The 17,560-nt window shown below is 36.7% G+C and overlaps 1 protein-coding gene across 1 annotated transcript in view; it reads left to right on the top strand.

Moving 5' to 3' along the window:
- PKHD1L1 (PKHD1 like 1) overlaps positions 1-17,560 on the top strand; it is a 179,329-nt gene that overhangs the window by 28,940 nt on the left and 132,829 nt on the right. The window contains exons 10-17 of the mRNA XM_069601129.1: positions 3,155-3,225; positions 4,573-4,683; positions 6,632-6,721; positions 9,082-9,350; positions 10,945-11,036; positions 14,776-14,935; positions 15,233-15,368; positions 16,146-16,289. Coding sequence (XP_069457230.1) covers positions 3,155-3,225; positions 4,573-4,683; positions 6,632-6,721; positions 9,082-9,350; positions 10,945-11,036; positions 14,776-14,935; positions 15,233-15,368; positions 16,146-16,289 — 1,073 coding nt within the window. The remainder of the gene's footprint in view (positions 1-3,154; positions 3,226-4,572; positions 4,684-6,631; positions 6,722-9,081; positions 9,351-10,944; positions 11,037-14,775; positions 14,936-15,232; positions 15,369-16,145; positions 16,290-17,560) is intronic.

Raw genomic sequence — 17,560 nt, 5'->3', positions numbered from 1 at the left:
GGCCCTCCCAGTCACTGGAGCATGCTGCTGGACTTTTATGGGCAGGACCATGATGTGCCAAACCTAAACTGTTCTTCCCAAAATGTCATAGCATCTCCCATTTGTAAAGTTGATTGAAATCCAAATAAGTCACATCATTTAGCCATCCAATACTAATGTAGTAGACCGATGATGGAAAATTGTTGATTTTTTTTGTCTCTGAAGAGAGACTCGGTGATTAGAAGTTTGGAAAGTGGCAATATTATAATCAAAGTAGATGTTATTCCTGTTCGTTGTTTACAGGCTGTAAGAGAAGGATGAGATTTGGTCCCTGCGTGTATGGAAATGCAGCTGGGTTGGTGAAACTAAATCCATTATCACTGTATTTATAGATGAGCTAGCTCTAGATACCTAAAGTCAGTAGATTTATTGCCAAGTTATAAACCTGGGTTGGACATTTTTTTAAAATTATTTTAAAAATTATTTATAATAATAATAACCATAGTACTTAAATTTGAGACTTACTGTGTACCTGCCCTATTTTAAGCCATTAATGAGTATCAAAACAACCTTATGGAATGTGTACTATTAGTACCATTTTTCAGCTGAAGAAATTGAGGCACACTTTTTAAAAAACTGTGGTTTCCCAAAGCCCAGGGACTGTATTTTTTCTTTTTTTAAAGTTTTTATTATTATTACTTTTTGACCATGACTCGTGGCTTGTGGAATCTTAGTTCCCCAAACAGGGATTGAACCCCGGCTCCAGCAGTAAAAGTGTCAAGTCCTAACCACTGGATCATCATCAGGGAATTACTAAAGTGCCAAGTCCTAACCACCGGACACTTTATTATAGAATAATATATACTGCACTAAAATCTTGAAGAATTTTATAATTCAAGATAAAGCCAGAGTGGGTGATATGTAAACAGAGCTAAGATTTACCTTTATGGTTTTCATGGGACAGTAGCTTAGTCCCATGACTTAACTGTGATTTTCTGTAAGGACATGGCCTACTTAAATATAACTTGATAAGATCAGACAGTAGGATTTATTGAAATATTAGCAAAACGTGTTAGAAGCAATGATATTGAATTTTAAATGATTTTGTGAACTATATATGGTTCCTTTATGCTGTCAATGTCATTCTTCCTAAGGTGAGAAAAGTGAATTCTTAGTTTCAAGTCTGGATGAGAGGTGCTAATTGCCAAATTCATCATATGTCTCTCAGAGAAATAATTATCCAAAAATAGAAGGTTTGAGTGATTGAGCTTGATTGTGATTGATAGGTATACATAAGTCAATATGCAGCATTAGCATACCCCCAAAATTAGAAAATTTGTACATATATAGGCAAAAATATTGCATAAAATTGTTAATTCTGTGATCTTGACTTATAATCGTTGTTTCCTTTTTTAAGCCAATGGATTTCCTTTCGTATTAGTGTCTCAGAGTTTAAGAAATTGTATTTCTATATAAAACAGTCTTAAGAATTTAAGGTGATTGTTAAAAACACGCTATTTACTACTTAAAAATCTAGTTTTAAGATTACATGGCATTTAAAAAATGTTGTCATTTTATAATTAATAAAATCCATATTTTACAAATTTCTGGAGCATTCCTGAATATCAGATGAACCAGTTGGAGACCATGTGACATCTATTTTGTATTACTTTTAAAAAGAAAATTTGTTGAAGTATAGTTGATTTACAATGTTTTATGCATTCTGTATTTCTTTTAATGGGCAACCTTCCCTCTTCTATTACCCCAAGTTCAAACAACAGCTGTTCCAAACTGATAAGGTTTAGATGAGACTCTCTTAATTGAGAAATGCCTAGTTATTATCAATGAATTAGTGAAAATCACCTCTGTGTCGTACCAAAGAAATTACATTCAAATTTTATTTCAGGAGGCAATTTCCTCACCAGCTTAAAAAGCAGAGTTAATTTTTTAGAGACAGGATCTGACCACAGACATTGTTGGAACTGGCTTCATTTTAGATCTTTAAGAAATCAACTGAAAGGCTTATAATATAAACATTTAAAATCCAGTGTGAACCTCTTAAATAACTAAGTTAGCATAGCATATTTTCAGGGACTCTTTAGCTTTGCAGATGCACAGTATAATGCCTGTGTTAGATTCATAGGGAGTTGACTGTTGGTCTCCACTAAAAGGTTTCCATTAACGTTATAGATTCCGGTTCATTGTGCTCTAATTATGATGAATGAGTTTGGAGTCTTAGATAACATTAGAATATCTTAAGTTTTCTAATTATGAATTTAATGGAGGTAATTAAGAGAAAGCATTCAGTTTTAGGATCATATTCTTTCCATTCCTAGCCCTTTAGGCTATGGAAGTCCAAGTATGTATCTATCAAAAACATGAATAGGCTCTGTGTTTATTAAGGGTGACTTAGCTGGTGGACTATTGTGACCTTCACTCATCCTTTGTATCTCATGTAAGTTAGTGGCTGGAGAGGAGAACTGTGTAGTACCCAGGGCTCTAGACTCAAACTGCCTGGTTCAAATTCCATTTCTGCTACTGTCTTTGTGATCTTGACTAAGATAACAGTCAACTAATTTTTTTTTTTTTTTTGGCCATGCTGCATGGCATGTGGGATTTTGGTTCCCTGGTCAGGGATCGAACCCATGCCCCCTGCATTGGAAGGGCAGAGTCTTAACCACTGGATCGCCAGGGAAATCACTGATCTTGACTAAGAAAAATTTTCTCTGAGTATTACCTACCTCATGGGATTGATATAAGAATTAAATAGCATAGTAATTAGAAGCTTAAAAAAGAGTTCAGTGATGTTAGTTACTCTATCACTAAATGGGTTATAAGAGCCCCAGGTGGTCATCCATAGAGCCCAACTTTTATGAAGGGCAGTCCTCCTGTGTGTTTATTTTTTTATGTTAATACAAATTCTTACTTTATAGAACTTTATTTATTTGCATGTAATAAAAAGTGCATATTTTAAATGTGCAGTTCAGTGAGTGCTGGCAAATGTGTTTGGTTTATTTGTGGATTAAAAAAAACAGGCTATAGAACATCTTTATTTTCCTCAAAAGTTCGTTCTTGGTCCTTTGTAAATTTTGATATGATTTCTGTCAAGTAAAAGAAAATTTCCTAAAATAAAGGTCATTTTTAAAGCAAGAATTTTTACTTTTTTTTTAAACAGGAGTTTACCAGAAAAAATGGCATATTTTGTTTCTTCTCTCAATAAAATTTCAATGTTTCAAACATATGCAGGTATGTGACCTTTCTGTGTGAGGGGAAGGCAAGGGAAGAGAAGTGCATATACTTTATTTCATCAAATAAAATACAATAATGATTGTAAAGTGTGCTGTATTATTTTATGTAGTTCTAAGAACGAAAAAACACCCAAGATAAGGAGTGCACTAGGAAGCCCTGACATTAAGCCAGGATCCACAAAAAGCCAGGATCTGTAGCCAAAAACTAAATTTCTGGTGTCAGGTTGATTGAGAAATAAACTTATCTCACTAAGAGAGACAGCAGGGAAACATGCATCTCAACTTGGGATGTTGGTCAAGGAAGGAAAACAAATCTCTGCTGTCAGTTTAAACCCACAAACCAGCACTCTCAGAGATTTATGCTTTCAGTGCAGTCCAAAAAATTCCTCAAGGAGATCATAATTTATCTCAATTTAAAGAGATCTCAGTGCCAGGCCTGGGGTGATTCAGACGTGAAAGATGTTCAAAAATGAAAAAAAAAGTGTGTCTTGGAATCAATTAAATATGATCTATCCTGTTTTTTTCTGGAAACTTACTGTGAAACTTAACGTGAAAGTGTTAGTCGTGTCCGACCCTTTGCGACCCTGTGGACTATAGCCTGCCAGACTCCTCTATCTATGGGATTCTCCAGGCAAGAATACCAGAGTGGGTTGCTATTCCCTTCTCCAAAGGGTCTTCCTGACCCAGGGATGGAACCCAGGTCTGCTGCATTGCAGGCATATTCTTTACCATCTAGGCTACAGAAGTCTGTTTTATTTAATGTTAAACTCTTATGGAAAAATACATAGAACTTTCATAGAATGAACTAATAAGAAAAATTTTTTAAAGAATGTACCATGTATCATTACTGGTCTATTTTACCAGTACACCTAAGACTCATATACAAAGCTGCAAGCATTCCAGTCGTAGCTAATGTATTAGTATGTGAGAAAAATATAAGATGTTGGTCCGTAAATATAAGAAAGATTTCATTTTTAAAGAGCATAGAAAAGGGGCTGTTCTCTTGGTTTCTTGTTTTCATTTGGAAGCCAACATCTATGCTTAGCCCAGGGTTTCCTTGTTCTCTGGATCCTTCCATTACCAGCGTCTGTTTGGTACCAGTTACCACTAACCCTCGGTCCCCAGGAGATGCAGGTCTGTGTGAAAGCCATGTTTATCGTCCTCTGCAAGGTTGCATCAGAGACAAAAGAACGAAACACCTGCTTCATTCCTTTGGTAATCCAGTACCTTCACTGTGTTATTTGCTATGGCGAGGTAATTTGGAAAATTTGTAAAAGACAAAAGTTTACGTTTATGTGGAATATTCATGACATTTTATTTCTTGTCCTTCCTCTCCCCATCCCAGAGATCACTAGGATTTCACCTTCACAAGGAAGCACTCAAGGTGGCACCTTGCTAACAATCAGTGGACGGTTCTTTGATCAGACAGATTTCCCAGTCCGAGTTTTAGTTGGAGGTATTTTTCATTATTTTTTAATAAAAGAACGAATACTTCCTTTAATTATTTCTGTGAAAAATAGTAGTTGTGCTCAATTAATGTCTTAATTTTAGAACTGGCATTTCCAGATGGGCATTTGGTCCTGGAGCTTGATGCTTTTCCCACTGCAGTTTTCCAGTGAGGACTGCTCCTTGCAGCCTTATGTGACCGGGATTTGGGCTCTGAGATCAGCACCGAAGGGCATTGCACAGCAGCAGCATGGCTGCCATCAACAAACTGCTCGCCACGCTAAAGACACACATAACCTCTATTTAATAGACTTTCAAATTACCTCTCTGAACTGTTACTATTTCTTAATGGGTTAGATAATTAGAGGGAAATTTAAAGTGGCATTTTGGGAGACTCCTCATCCCTTTGTCATATACTCTGTCTTGTCTGGACATCAGTAATTACAGATTGTATTGGCCTTAGAAAGAGCATTAATTGATTTACAAAATGTACATTGGGCTTGATTCCCTGGATGTGCATCACTTTCATATGCCTGGCCCAGATCTGCTCAAAGGTAGGGAGCTAGGCAGCTCAAATGGGAAGTTGGGAATGAATGTATAATGGGGATCTTCTCACTGAGTTAAAATGACCTTACCTACCTTGATGGACAGAGAACACGACATCTGTCCAAGTACCTGGCATGTAATTTTTCTGATCAAGCCTTCTGCTCAGGTGATTTCTGCTTTTAAGGAATCTGCTGATGAGCTAGCCAAAATGTGATTTCAAGAAAAGAAATTCACAGAAAGCAACCTTGTGTAGCATTCATAGGACATCTTTCCTATCCCATGAATTCTTCCTGGCCACCTGCATAGGCCAAAAGATTTTAACATTTCATATAATATATTTTTCTGTTTTACTACCTTTTAAAATATTAAAAACAGGAACATAAACAATTTTGAATTTGTATGTTTTACATCTGACATTATGATACAGCTGATATACAAAGATTACATGTTAAGTTTTTTTTATATAGTATTTCTTTGCCATTAAAGTGCAGCCAGATTTGAGATTCTGAATCCTCAATAATTTCTTAAAAATGATTGGTTTTTGTATCTTTCCTTTGCTCCCACAAAAATGAGTTAAGTTGGTTTAAAATATTGTTAAAATGTACTGTTTTATAGTTCAGTGATCTTGCATCCACAAAGCATTCGAATAGTGAAAGGTTGTATTGAAGTGTACATTTTCCAGGCCACCAAACAAAACTTGGCAAAGATGCTTTCCTCCATTTCCCTTACTTCTGTATTCATGGATTATTTCCATGTCAGTAAATAGTTAATAAGGGTTGACCTTTCATGAAACACTGTGAGGAGCACTTGGGAGTCTAAAATGTAAACTCTTACTCAAGTCTAATTGTGCTTATATATTACGATAATCATTCTTATTTAAAACCTTGTCTGTTTTGGTTTCCATCTGTCGTGAAATAAATTATTATAAATTTATTTTAAAATTATTATCGTTTTTGTTTTTATTTTAAAAACTTGAACAAAACCACTATTATTCTAAGAAGACTAGAATCATCTACTTTTGTAAATTTTAAACATCACTGATTTATTCAGAAACTTTTCTCCAGGGAACAAGACATATAAGGATTCACTTGAACCCAGATAAAATAGTTTACAGTGACATCATTTTTTCAAACTTTTAACTTCGTTTCTCAGAAATTATGAAATATTCTAACTCAGATTTGTGAGATTTTGCCAGCAAAATGTTGCCTTGTGGAAGTACAACTAATGTACAACTCAAGTACAATTAATGAGTGATAAGCTTTGATGGAGAAGATGTAAAGGAAATGAAGACCTTTCAGCTTTGCCTCTTGCTTGTGCATCTTGGTTCTAATTGAAAAAGCACTCTAAGTTAGGCTGGTGTGATTTGCATTCGGACGCTCTATAGTAATGGCTCTGCCCTTGCTTCTCTGTAGGTCAAGCCTGTCATATTTTGAATGTCACAGAAAATAGCATATGTTGCAAGACACCGCCTGAACCTGATATTCTCAGAACTATATATCCAGGTAAGTCACCATTGGAGAGAAAGACCATTTCTGTATTTGCATAAGAGGAATATTACTGACAGATATCTGTAGCATCTTAGTCTGTTCAGGCTACTATAATAAAACATCATAGACTGAGTAGCTTATAAACACCAGTGATTTCTCAAGATTCTGGAGGCTAGGAGTCCAAGATCATGGCACTGGCAGATTAGGTAGCTGATGAGAACCTGTTCCTCATAGATGAGGCGTTTGCAGGGCTAGGGTGCTCTGTGGGGTCTCTCATAAGGGCGCTAATCCCATTCATGAGGGCTCTACTCCCATGGCCTGAACACTCCCCACAGGCCACACCTCCTAATACCATTACATTGGGCGTTAAGTTTCATTAGGTTTCAACATTTTAGTTTTGAGGGGACACAAACATTCAGCCCATAACATAGTAACAAAAAATACTATTTGAGCTTTTTACAATTTGTAGTAAGAATGATAATAAATTTCTTCCTAGTTTTTCTTTTCTTTTTATTTCTGGATTAGAAACTATTTCTATTAAATTAGCTGAATCAAGGCTATACCAGTGGAGGTTCACCCTGTGAAAGCTCTATTGATAGAGTATGAAGGTACTTTTATTTCAAATCAAATGATTGTTACTAAATGTTGGTATAGGCCAATGGAAACATTTTAAATGCTGTTTTCCCAGTTAAAAAATAAATCAGTTCAGTTCAGTGACTCAGTCGTGTCCGACTCTTTGCGACCCCATGGACCACAGCACCAGGCTTCCCTGTCCATCACCAACTCCCAGAGCTTGCTCAAACTCATGTCTTTCAAGTCAGTGATGCCATCCAACCATCTCATCCTCTGTCGTCCCCTTCTCCTCCCACCTTCAATCTTTCCCAGCATCAGAGTCTTTTCCAAGGAGTCAGTTCCTCACATCAGGGGAGAAAAGTATTGGAGTTTCAGCATCAGTCCTTCCAATGAATATTCAGGACTGATTTCCTTTTAGAATGGACTGTTTGGATCTCCTTGCAGTCCAAGGGACTCTCAAGAGTCTTCTCCAACACCACAGGTCAAAAGGATCAATTCTTTGGTGCTCAGCTTTCTTTGTAGTCCAACTCTCCCATCTATACATGACTACTGGAAAAACCATAGCTTTGACTAGACAGACCTTTGTTGGCAAAGTAATGTCTTTGCTTTTTAGTATGCTGTTTAGGTTGGTCATAACTTTTCTTCCAAGGAGCAAGCATCTTTTAATTTCATGGCTGCAGTCACCATCTGCAGTGATTTTGGAGACCAAAAAATAAAGTCTCTTACTGTTTCCATTGTTTCTCCACCTATTTACCATGAAGTGATGGGACCGGAGGCCATGATCTTAGTTTTCTGAATGTTGAGCTCTAAGCCAACTTTTTCACTCTCCTCTTTCACTTTCATCAAGAGGCTCTTTAGTTCTTCTTAAATGGCAGAGGTAAATCCTTATCTAGAATGATTTACGTGTGATCACAGGGAATGGGGAAAAATGGAACTCAAAAGGATTTAACCATTATAATTAGGAAAAAATAACACTGGCAAGTGTTGTTGTTGTTCAGTCACTAAGTTGTGTCCGACTCTTTGCAACCCCATGAACTGCAGCAGGCCAGACTTCGCTGTTCTTCACTATCTCCCTGAGTTTGCTCAAACTCATGTCCATTGAGTCAATGATGCCAACCAACTATCTCATCCTCTGTTGCCCCCTTCTCTTCTTGCCCTCAGTCTGGCAAGTGTAAATTTACTTTAAATGAGAATGTTCTCCCTCTGGTTCTGTCCAAGAAGGAAATGAAATCCTCGAGAACAAAATTATGTTAAAAAGAAGAAAAGTATTAACAGAAACCTAAGGCCAACAGTGCGTGTTTGTTGAGCCATTAAATGAGTAACTTTCATTAGAGATACTAATCAGGGTGAATGTTATGTAATCAAATAGTCTGAATTTTGAAATTTTGAGTCTTGACTACATAAAGCAACATCAGTCTTATCAAAAGTAATAATTATATTATTACTATCTTATGTAAGGCATTCACTGAGTACCAGGTACGTTGCGTGTGTGTGTGTGTGTGTGTGTGTGTGTGTATAATATCTAATCCCCATAGCAGCCACACAAGTCATAATATTAGACTCATTTTACATAATGTAGAATCAGAGGTTTAGATGTATGAAATAATAAATAAATTGTAGATTGTCTTAATAGCACTCTGTCCTCTGGGTACAGATACAGGTAGAGATATATGTAATTGTTTTGTTTATACATATACTCTAAAAATGTGAATAGAAATGGAATATCTATAAGCACTACCCAAGTAAAAGTTATTGAGATATTGCATCAAAATTCTGATGAAAGCCTTCTTTACTGTGTTCAGGAGGGAGAGGCCTAAAGCTTGAAGTGTGGAATAATAGCCGGCCAGTACGTCTTGAAGAGATACTCGAGTACAGTGAAAAAACTCCAGGGTACATGGGTGCCATTTGGGTAGACTCAGCTTCCTATGTTTGGCCCATGGAACAAGACACATTTGTTGCACGTTTCAGTGGATTTTTGGTGGCTCCAGAATCTGACGTTTATAGATTCTACATCAAAGGTGATGACCATTATGCTATTTATTTCAGCCAGACTGGACTTCCAGAAGATAAGGTAGGGAAGCCACAGCATACCACGTGGTGTTATAGAAACAATATGGTAACCTTTATATGTGTCCCATTTATTCAACACTAAAACCAATGAATATACTAAAGAATCTATGTGGTGGGTACTTGACTATTTTAACACATGTGATATAAGCCATGAAGTCATTATGGCTAAAATTATACCTAAATTTTCCTTCACTAAGAAAAAAAAATACATTTCTTTTAAAATTAAATATTATTTTTATTATGAAAAAATTTTAATCACCCATAGGAAATTTGGAGAAGAGTACACATATTTCACTGTTCTACCAGATCTGTTTCATCGTGAGATTAAAGTCTTTTATCTCCTTTGATCTATATTTTATTTTTTACATAAATAGGATCCTGTGACCAAATTTATAATCACTTTTATCATGTATTAGTCTTTTCACATATTATTAACTAGCTTTTATGATGCAATGTTTGATGACTAATTAGTATATTGTTGCATGAGTTACTAAAGTTAGTTAAGTAACTTTCCACATACTGATACATTTTTAACTTCTGATATTTTATAATCACAAATAATACTCTGTTGAACATTTGTGTCCATTACATTATTACATGTTTTATGTTATTTCTTTAGGAAGTGAAAGTGAAAGTCGCTCAGTCATGTCTGACTCTTTGCGACCTCATGGTTTGTGACCCCCATGGACTGTCCATGGAATTCTCCAGGCTAGAATACTGGAGTGCGTAGCCTTTCCCTTCTCCAGGAGATCTTCCCAACCCAGGGATCGAACCCAGGTCTCCCACATTGCAGATGGATTCTTTACCAGCTGAGCTACAGGGGAAGCCCAAGAATACTGGAGTGGGTAGCCTATCCCTTCTCCAGCAGATCTTCCCGACCCAGGAATCGAACCAGGGCTTCCTGCATTGCAGGCAGATTCTTTACCAACTGAGCTATGAGGGAAGGACCATTTCACAAATGTGAAACTGATAGATCAAATCAAAATTACTCGCTACATACATGGCAAGGCTGTCTTCCAGACTGGATGAACAGGTTTAAATGCCTGCCTGTAACACATGAATTCCAATTTTGCAGTAGTTTTTCAATATGTTTCTTTTAAAGACAATGTAGTCATTTCTGTTGGGAAGCCTAAAGTCTTCTCTTTGTAGAGTGTAGACCCACTTAGTGATCTTTGGCATCTTTCATATCTCTTTTTAATGATCTCATTTGGATTAAGTCCCTCAAAGTTTTCTGCAGAAAAAAAGAATATTTTGTTTAATAATAAGCAACCTTCCTCCCAGTATGGGTCTTTAAATTTTCCATTTGCAGTTCTAATTGTGGAAAAGCTATGATCCGTGTGTGTTCATGGAATAGTGTGGTTGATGTTCATTAACGTTGGCAGGAGTGAAGTGAGCTTTGATAATTTTTTAAAATCCTTTTCATCATGAATAATATATTAGAAGAAAAATATGAAGTATTTTCATGTTTTTCTGTTCATAAAAGGTCTAAGACTGAGAGAAATAATAAATGATAAATAAATGCTGAAAAGTCTTATTAATAAGTTCTTCTCTCTTTCTCCTCCCCCCCCCCCCCCCCCCCGTCTTTTTGGGATAAGGTGAGGATTGCCTATCATTCTTCCAATGCCAACAATTATTTCTCCAGCCCAACACAGAGATCAGATGATATTCATCTTCAAAAAGGAAAAGAGTAAGATTTTTTTCTTTTCTTTAAACTATTGTGTGATATTTTAAAACCATAAGTTTATATATAAAAATATTTTAAATTTGTTTCATTGGTGGAAGTGATGTTAATTTATTGGTTCAATTTGTAATTGGCCATTCTCCATAATTTTGTTACATTTTGTATTCTAAAGAATACTGGCATTCAGCTAACTAGGGAAATTTGAAATCTAAATTATTCCTGTTACAGAAATTATAATTTTGTGAAATTTTCCTAATCCTGCCTCAGTTTCTTACTAGGACCTTTCAGTCGATCCAGCTATCAAGTTCTCTGCTCCTGTTTTCTCTGTTGCTGGAGAAAAACCACAAAACCACATTGATTGGTGCCACAGTTAATATGTATTTAATACTTATGATATATTTCAGACCCTGGGCCAAGTACTGGAAATTTAATACTAAAGATATTAAAACATACTCCCTGCCCTTATGTGGTACATTTTTTTTAGTGCTGAAAGGTTCAATTTCAGACAGAAAATGAGAATATTATTCAAATAGCTAATAATCCCATTCAAAAAGCTCTTCAGGATTCCTAGAAAACAGGGAGGTAAAAAACGTGATATATGCAAAATAGCTGTTACATGGAGAACATCAAGAGGGTCATGTAAGTTACCTTCCTTTTACCATTTGTATTTGTTAGGTTTTGCTGCATAAGAAACCATTCCCCCAGATTTGGTAGCTTGAAGCAACCCAATTTTATGATTATCTAGGTAGTTCTTTTGATCCTGGCTATGTTAGTTGGTGATTAATTGTCCAGGATTGCCTTGTTCGCATATCTGGAGTCTCAGCTGGCCTGGCAGGAACTGAAGCATCTAGGATATCTCAAGCCACAAGGTCTTTCATGACAGGCCGTTGCAGTGTCCTGGCAGTCAAGAGGGTAATTCCTAATGCACAGGGGCTTTTTAAACTCTGCTTATGTCACATTTGCTAATATCTCAGTGACTAAAGCAAAAGGCCAGACTTAGGTTCAGTGGGTGAAGAGACAGACTTCACTCCTTTTATTTTTTAATTTATTTTTGGCTGCACTGCGTCCTTATTGCTGCTCTCAGGCTTTCTCTAGCTGCAGCAGAGAGCGGTATCTTCATCACAGTGCGTGGGCTTCTCCTTGCGGTGGCTTCTCTTTTGCAGAGCGTGGGCTCTAGACACACAGGCTTCAGTAGTTGAAGCTCTCAGGCTCTGTAGAGTGTGGCATTGGTGGTTGTGGCACATAGACTTAGTTGCTCTGAGGAATGTGGGATGTTCTGGAACAGGGATCAAACCTGTGTCCTCTGCTTTGGCAGGTGGATTCTAAACCACTGGACCACCAGGGACGTCCTGGGCTTCGCTTCCTGGTGGGAGGAGTTTTGTTCTTCATTCTACCACATCACCCTTCCAGATATTGATTAGATTATGCTCATAGGCAGCATCATGGAGTTGGTCAGAGAGGGGTGGGATCAATGGTACCTGAGAGAAACTACACTTAATGTTCTCACTGAAGTCTTAGGAATAATAAGCATTCCATTCTTTTTCTCTTCCCCCTTCTATTATCACTGCTTTATATACTCAAGCCTTTTCTTTTTTAACCAAGATTCAGAGTAAATGGAGTACCAGGCCAATTCAGAGTAAATGGAGTACCTTGTTAATTTCTATTGCTATTCAATACACCTTCAGGCTTTGCTTTGACCTTGGAAAATGAGTTCGACTTACCTGCTTGACAAGAGCACAGAGCTTGCATGAAGGTGGCTTGTAATACATCTGCCGCCTGATGATCTGTGCGTCTGCAAACTAGCTTGGAATTTACACATTGGCAGAAATAATGATGCCTGTGAGTTCTGAAATTGAGGCCACATGGTTGGTTTGTTGCACAGTGGTCCCTGGGACCTTTCCGAAGATAACTTGTCTTGCCAGTTCATTTTACTCAAATAATACAGCCTATCTCTGTGTGCATATCTCTTGGGTCACCTCCCTTTCTATTTGAATCCTACCTCAGTTACTAACTTTTAAATAATTTTTCAGTCTTTAAAATTCTTAGTTTCTGTATTTCATATGAACAAACAGAATAATAAATGTATTTATAGGATTTTGTGACACTTAGAGTAATGTCTGTGAAGTGCTAGCATGTAGAAAGTGCCTTAAAATATATTTAAGCTGCCAATAAGGATATAGAATTTAATGGTTCTTCTCCAAGTCCAGGCTCCCCTTGTGGCTCAGCTGGTAAAGAATCCACCCACAATACAGGAGACCTGAGTTCAACCCCTGGGTTGGGAAGATCCCCTGGAGAAGGAAAAGGCTACCCACTCCAGTATTCTGGCCTGGAGAATTCCATGGACTGTATAGTCCATGAGGTCGCAAAGAGGAAGGCACGACTGAGCAACTTTCACTTCACTTCAATTTTCCAAGGCCTGCTCCATATTAGTATTGCCTACCTTGATTTGGCAGAGATGACAGGTTCTCAGGGCAGCTGAAAGCCTGACATAATCCTCCAGTATCAGTCCTGTGGAGGAGATGACCCAGAGCCCCATCTCCTTGCCAGATGGGAGATAAAAAATGCACTTCATTCACAGTCTTTCATGAACCATGGACACTTCATCTCCATATACAAGAGTATCTGCCGAATGATGTGAGGCCATTTAAAGGAACTCCTAGCTGGCCTCTTCAAAGATGGGAGCAGTGTGACACTGATAAAGACTTAGTAGGAAAGATCCGCTGGAGGAAAAAATGGCAACCCACTCCAGTATTCTTGCCTGGGAAATCTCATGGACAGAGGAGCCTGGTGGGCTGTAGTCTACAGGGTCCCAAAGAGCCAGACACAACTGAGCAACTGAGCACACACAGAGTAGTAGCTTTGCACTCACCTGTAACAACTGGTGGGCGAACAGCTAATTCTGAATAGCCAGTTGGATGATGGGCAGGGACCCTCAGGAATCAGGAATTCCAGATTTGAGGTATGAATCTCATCCAGCTTGTTGGAGGGCCGTCATCAGCCTAATCAGTAAAAGTTTCCTGAGACAGTGTTTTATTTCCCAAGTTACAAGTGGAGACAATATTTAAGGAACTTAGGGTAAGAATTTCATCCCTGACACATACAACCACTCATATACAAAGTATATGGTATGTCTGAGTCTACCTGACATTTTCCTATACACATTACAGTACTTTACCCTCTTTGTGTCCTGTGTTTTATGTCAGGAAGTTTGTTATAACCTACAATGTAATTGTTTTCAGCTTCTTGAGGATAGAAGGTAGTATCTCTTCTCAATAAATATTTATTGACAAAACAGAGTGAATTTGTCGTTTTCTTTATCTCTAATGCAGATATCTTACACAACTCGTTTTCTTTTAGCAAACTGCTGTGAAATAATTTGATAGTTAAAATCAGGGATGTGTGTATGTGTGTGTGCTAGTCACTTCAGTTGTGTCCGACTCTTTGAGACCCTCAGGACTATAGCCCACCAGGCTCCTCTGTCCTTGGGATTCTCCAGGCAAGAACACTGGAGTGGGTTGTCATGCCCTCCTCCAGGGGATCCTCCCGACCCAGGGATCAAACCCTTGTCTCTTACATCTCCTGCGTTGGCAAGTAGGTTCTTTACCACTAACACCACCTGGGGACAATATAAATCATTTATTTGGCAGGTATTTTATATCATGTAGAAATTTATTCATTGAAAGCAAAATTCATGATTAAGTGCTCTGGAGAAAAAGTTCCAATCTTTAGTTATTCTATTTTCCAGATATTACATTGAAATCTTGCTACAGGAGTACAGACTAAGTGCTTTTGTGGATGTTGGACTGTACCAGTATAAAAGTGTCTATACTGAACAACAAACAGAAGATGCAGTGAATGAAGAACAAGTCATCAAATCCCAGTCAGCAGTTGTCCAGGAAGTACAGGTTGGCTGTGATTATAGATTCACCTTAGAGAAAGCAAATGTTCAAAGATAAAACTCTATTTGGTTATTAACTGTACTAGGTAAGATACTGTTTGAAGGGGAAGCACTCGTGGAAAATTATTAAATTGTGCCTTGGAATATCTGTAATTAAAAAGAACCTGTTATTTGATGACTTACACTTTAAAATAGTTTATTGTTTACAGTAAACTATAGAGGCATGCAGTAGCTGATTTATGATGCTTTTAAAAATGTATTTTTCCATGTAGTAAATAGATGCTTTTTTTAAATTGGGGAATAGGTTATAACATTGGAAAACTGGGAAACAACTCATGCAACTAATGAAGTACAGAAGGTCATGGTAACCAGCCCATGTGTGGAAGCTAATTTATGTTCACTTTACCAGTATAGATTGATCTATAACATGGAAAAAACTGGTAAGTTGTAAAAAATAAAGGAGACTTTATTTCTCTTTATGTATAGACAAAATTCTTAAAAGGGATTTGCTCTAGTCAAATTCTACTATCTGGAAAATACAGTTTTAATAGTATGCTAGGTAAAGAAGCAAAAAAAATGTTATGAAGAAAACTCCTCAGACTGGGATAGAAAATGGCATCAATAAAAACAACTTTCAGGTATATACTGTCATTTTCTTCTATAAGGATCATGATAAATGCATATTTAAACACACAAAAACATACCTGCAACTCACAGGTATAAGTTAATAGGAATTAAATATATCATTACAAACAGGTAATCATTTCTTTCAATTTCTCAAATTAAGCGATAGACCTATGAGACACTAGTTTATCTGTTAATAAAGATATTGTATTAAAAAAAGATATTGTATTTTTTATTTTATAATAAATCCAGAAAAATGATTTTTGCTACTTCTATCATTTCAACAAGTAAATACTGGTGAGTACTTACTATTTGCCACATGAGATGCTTATTACCATGGGAATATTGAAACAATAAAATATGAGCCCTGTCCTCAATAGATCACAATCCAATTAAGTAGTCAATAATATTGAATTTGAATCTTTCAGAACATAATTTCACTAATAACTTATGGTACAGGCTGTAGGTACTTAAAAAAATTCAAATATAAGGCATCAAAGCTGGTTGTGGTAGAGCAGAGATTGCAACCCATTTTTTTCTGATTAAAGTTCCTAATCATTTGACTTTTAAATTTTATTTTATTTCGTACAAAGTCTGGCTACCTGCTGATGCTTCTGAGTTCATACTGCAGTCAGCCTTAAATGACCTCTGGTCTATAAAACCGGACACAGTGCAAGTAATAAGAATACAAGACCCCCGAAGCTATGTTTACCTGATAACCTTTATATCAACTAGAGGTAAGCATGTATTTCATTTTGAAGTTCTATAATGTTTTTCTAGGAAACAAATTTGTATCCTGTGCACCTCCACTGAAAAAGGTAAAAGCACCCTAAAATGGGAGGAGAAAGGAAGTGGATTCATAGTGTTGATCAACTTCAGGAGAAACAAATTAAATGGTTAATTTTTTATATTGTAATTTAAATTTTAGTTGTATTTCAAAGAGTGTACAGCTCCAAATGCATGAGAAACACATTGCACTATAAGCTACAAATACACTATTAGTAATAGTCTACTTTATATTTAGCAAAAATTAGTGAAGATATTTAATTCTGGAAATGAAATTTAAGTAAATCAGTATTTCTCAGGAGACACTTAGTCTGGCCAGATCTTGCCCACTGAAAGGATTCTCTGGTCACACCCACATAGGAAACACTGCATACCACACCTTCTCCTTGAATATTTATAGAACCTATTAGAATATTAAAATCCCCAAGGAATCCTGCAGTGAGCAATAAAAACAACAAAGCACCAAAAACAAAAACAAAGCAGTGCACCTGTATTTAATATAGCATTTTCCAAAATTATTTGATCTCTTTACCCTTTTCAAGTAATAGCTATTAGCTTCCAATTACATTTTCAAATCTTAAAGCCAAATTTAGCAATCAGTTTGGTGTCTCAGACAGTAAAGACGCTGCCTGCAATGGAGGAGACCCAGGTTTGATCCCTGGGTCAAGAAGATCCCCTGGAGAAGGAAATGGCAACACACTCCAGTATTCTTGCCTGGAAAACTCCATGGATAGAGGAGCAGCCTGGAGAGCTATAGTTCATGGGGTTGCAAAGAGTTGGACACAACTGAGGAACTAACACTGTCTTTCTTTTTTTGGGTATTTGGGATTTCTGGCCCATGAAATAGATCCTTGAACAAATTGCTTTTTTTGGAGCAATCACTCTTTTCTAATTCATATAGGTAAAATGTTACATCAATGTTTATGTTTCATTGTATGAACTTGTTAATTCCATTGCTGAGTAGGGAATTTTGTTTAACATAAAGTTCTACAAATTTCCCATAGGTTATGTTGTCAAAATGCTATATAAATAAAGATATTGTTATCTTTGTTCTCTCAGAAACATGTTTTTAGATCAAAGAGAAATGTTAAAGGTTCAGCAGAAACCTTAACTAATATGATATGGTACTTAAATCATAACTGGGCAAATTCTAGGACTTTACTCAACAGAGAAAGGCAACAGGATTCCATTGTTAAAGCATCTTCCTAGTGAAGAGAAACAT

This window comes from Ovis canadensis, chromosome 9 (assembly GCF_042477335.2).
Source record: "Ovis canadensis isolate MfBH-ARS-UI-01 breed Bighorn chromosome 9, ARS-UI_OviCan_v2, whole genome shotgun sequence".
Taxonomy (NCBI): Eukaryota; Metazoa; Chordata; class Mammalia; order Artiodactyla; family Bovidae; genus Ovis; species Ovis canadensis.
Note: the sequence above shows the minus strand (reverse complement) of the source record. Positions and strands in the feature narration are given on the sequence as shown.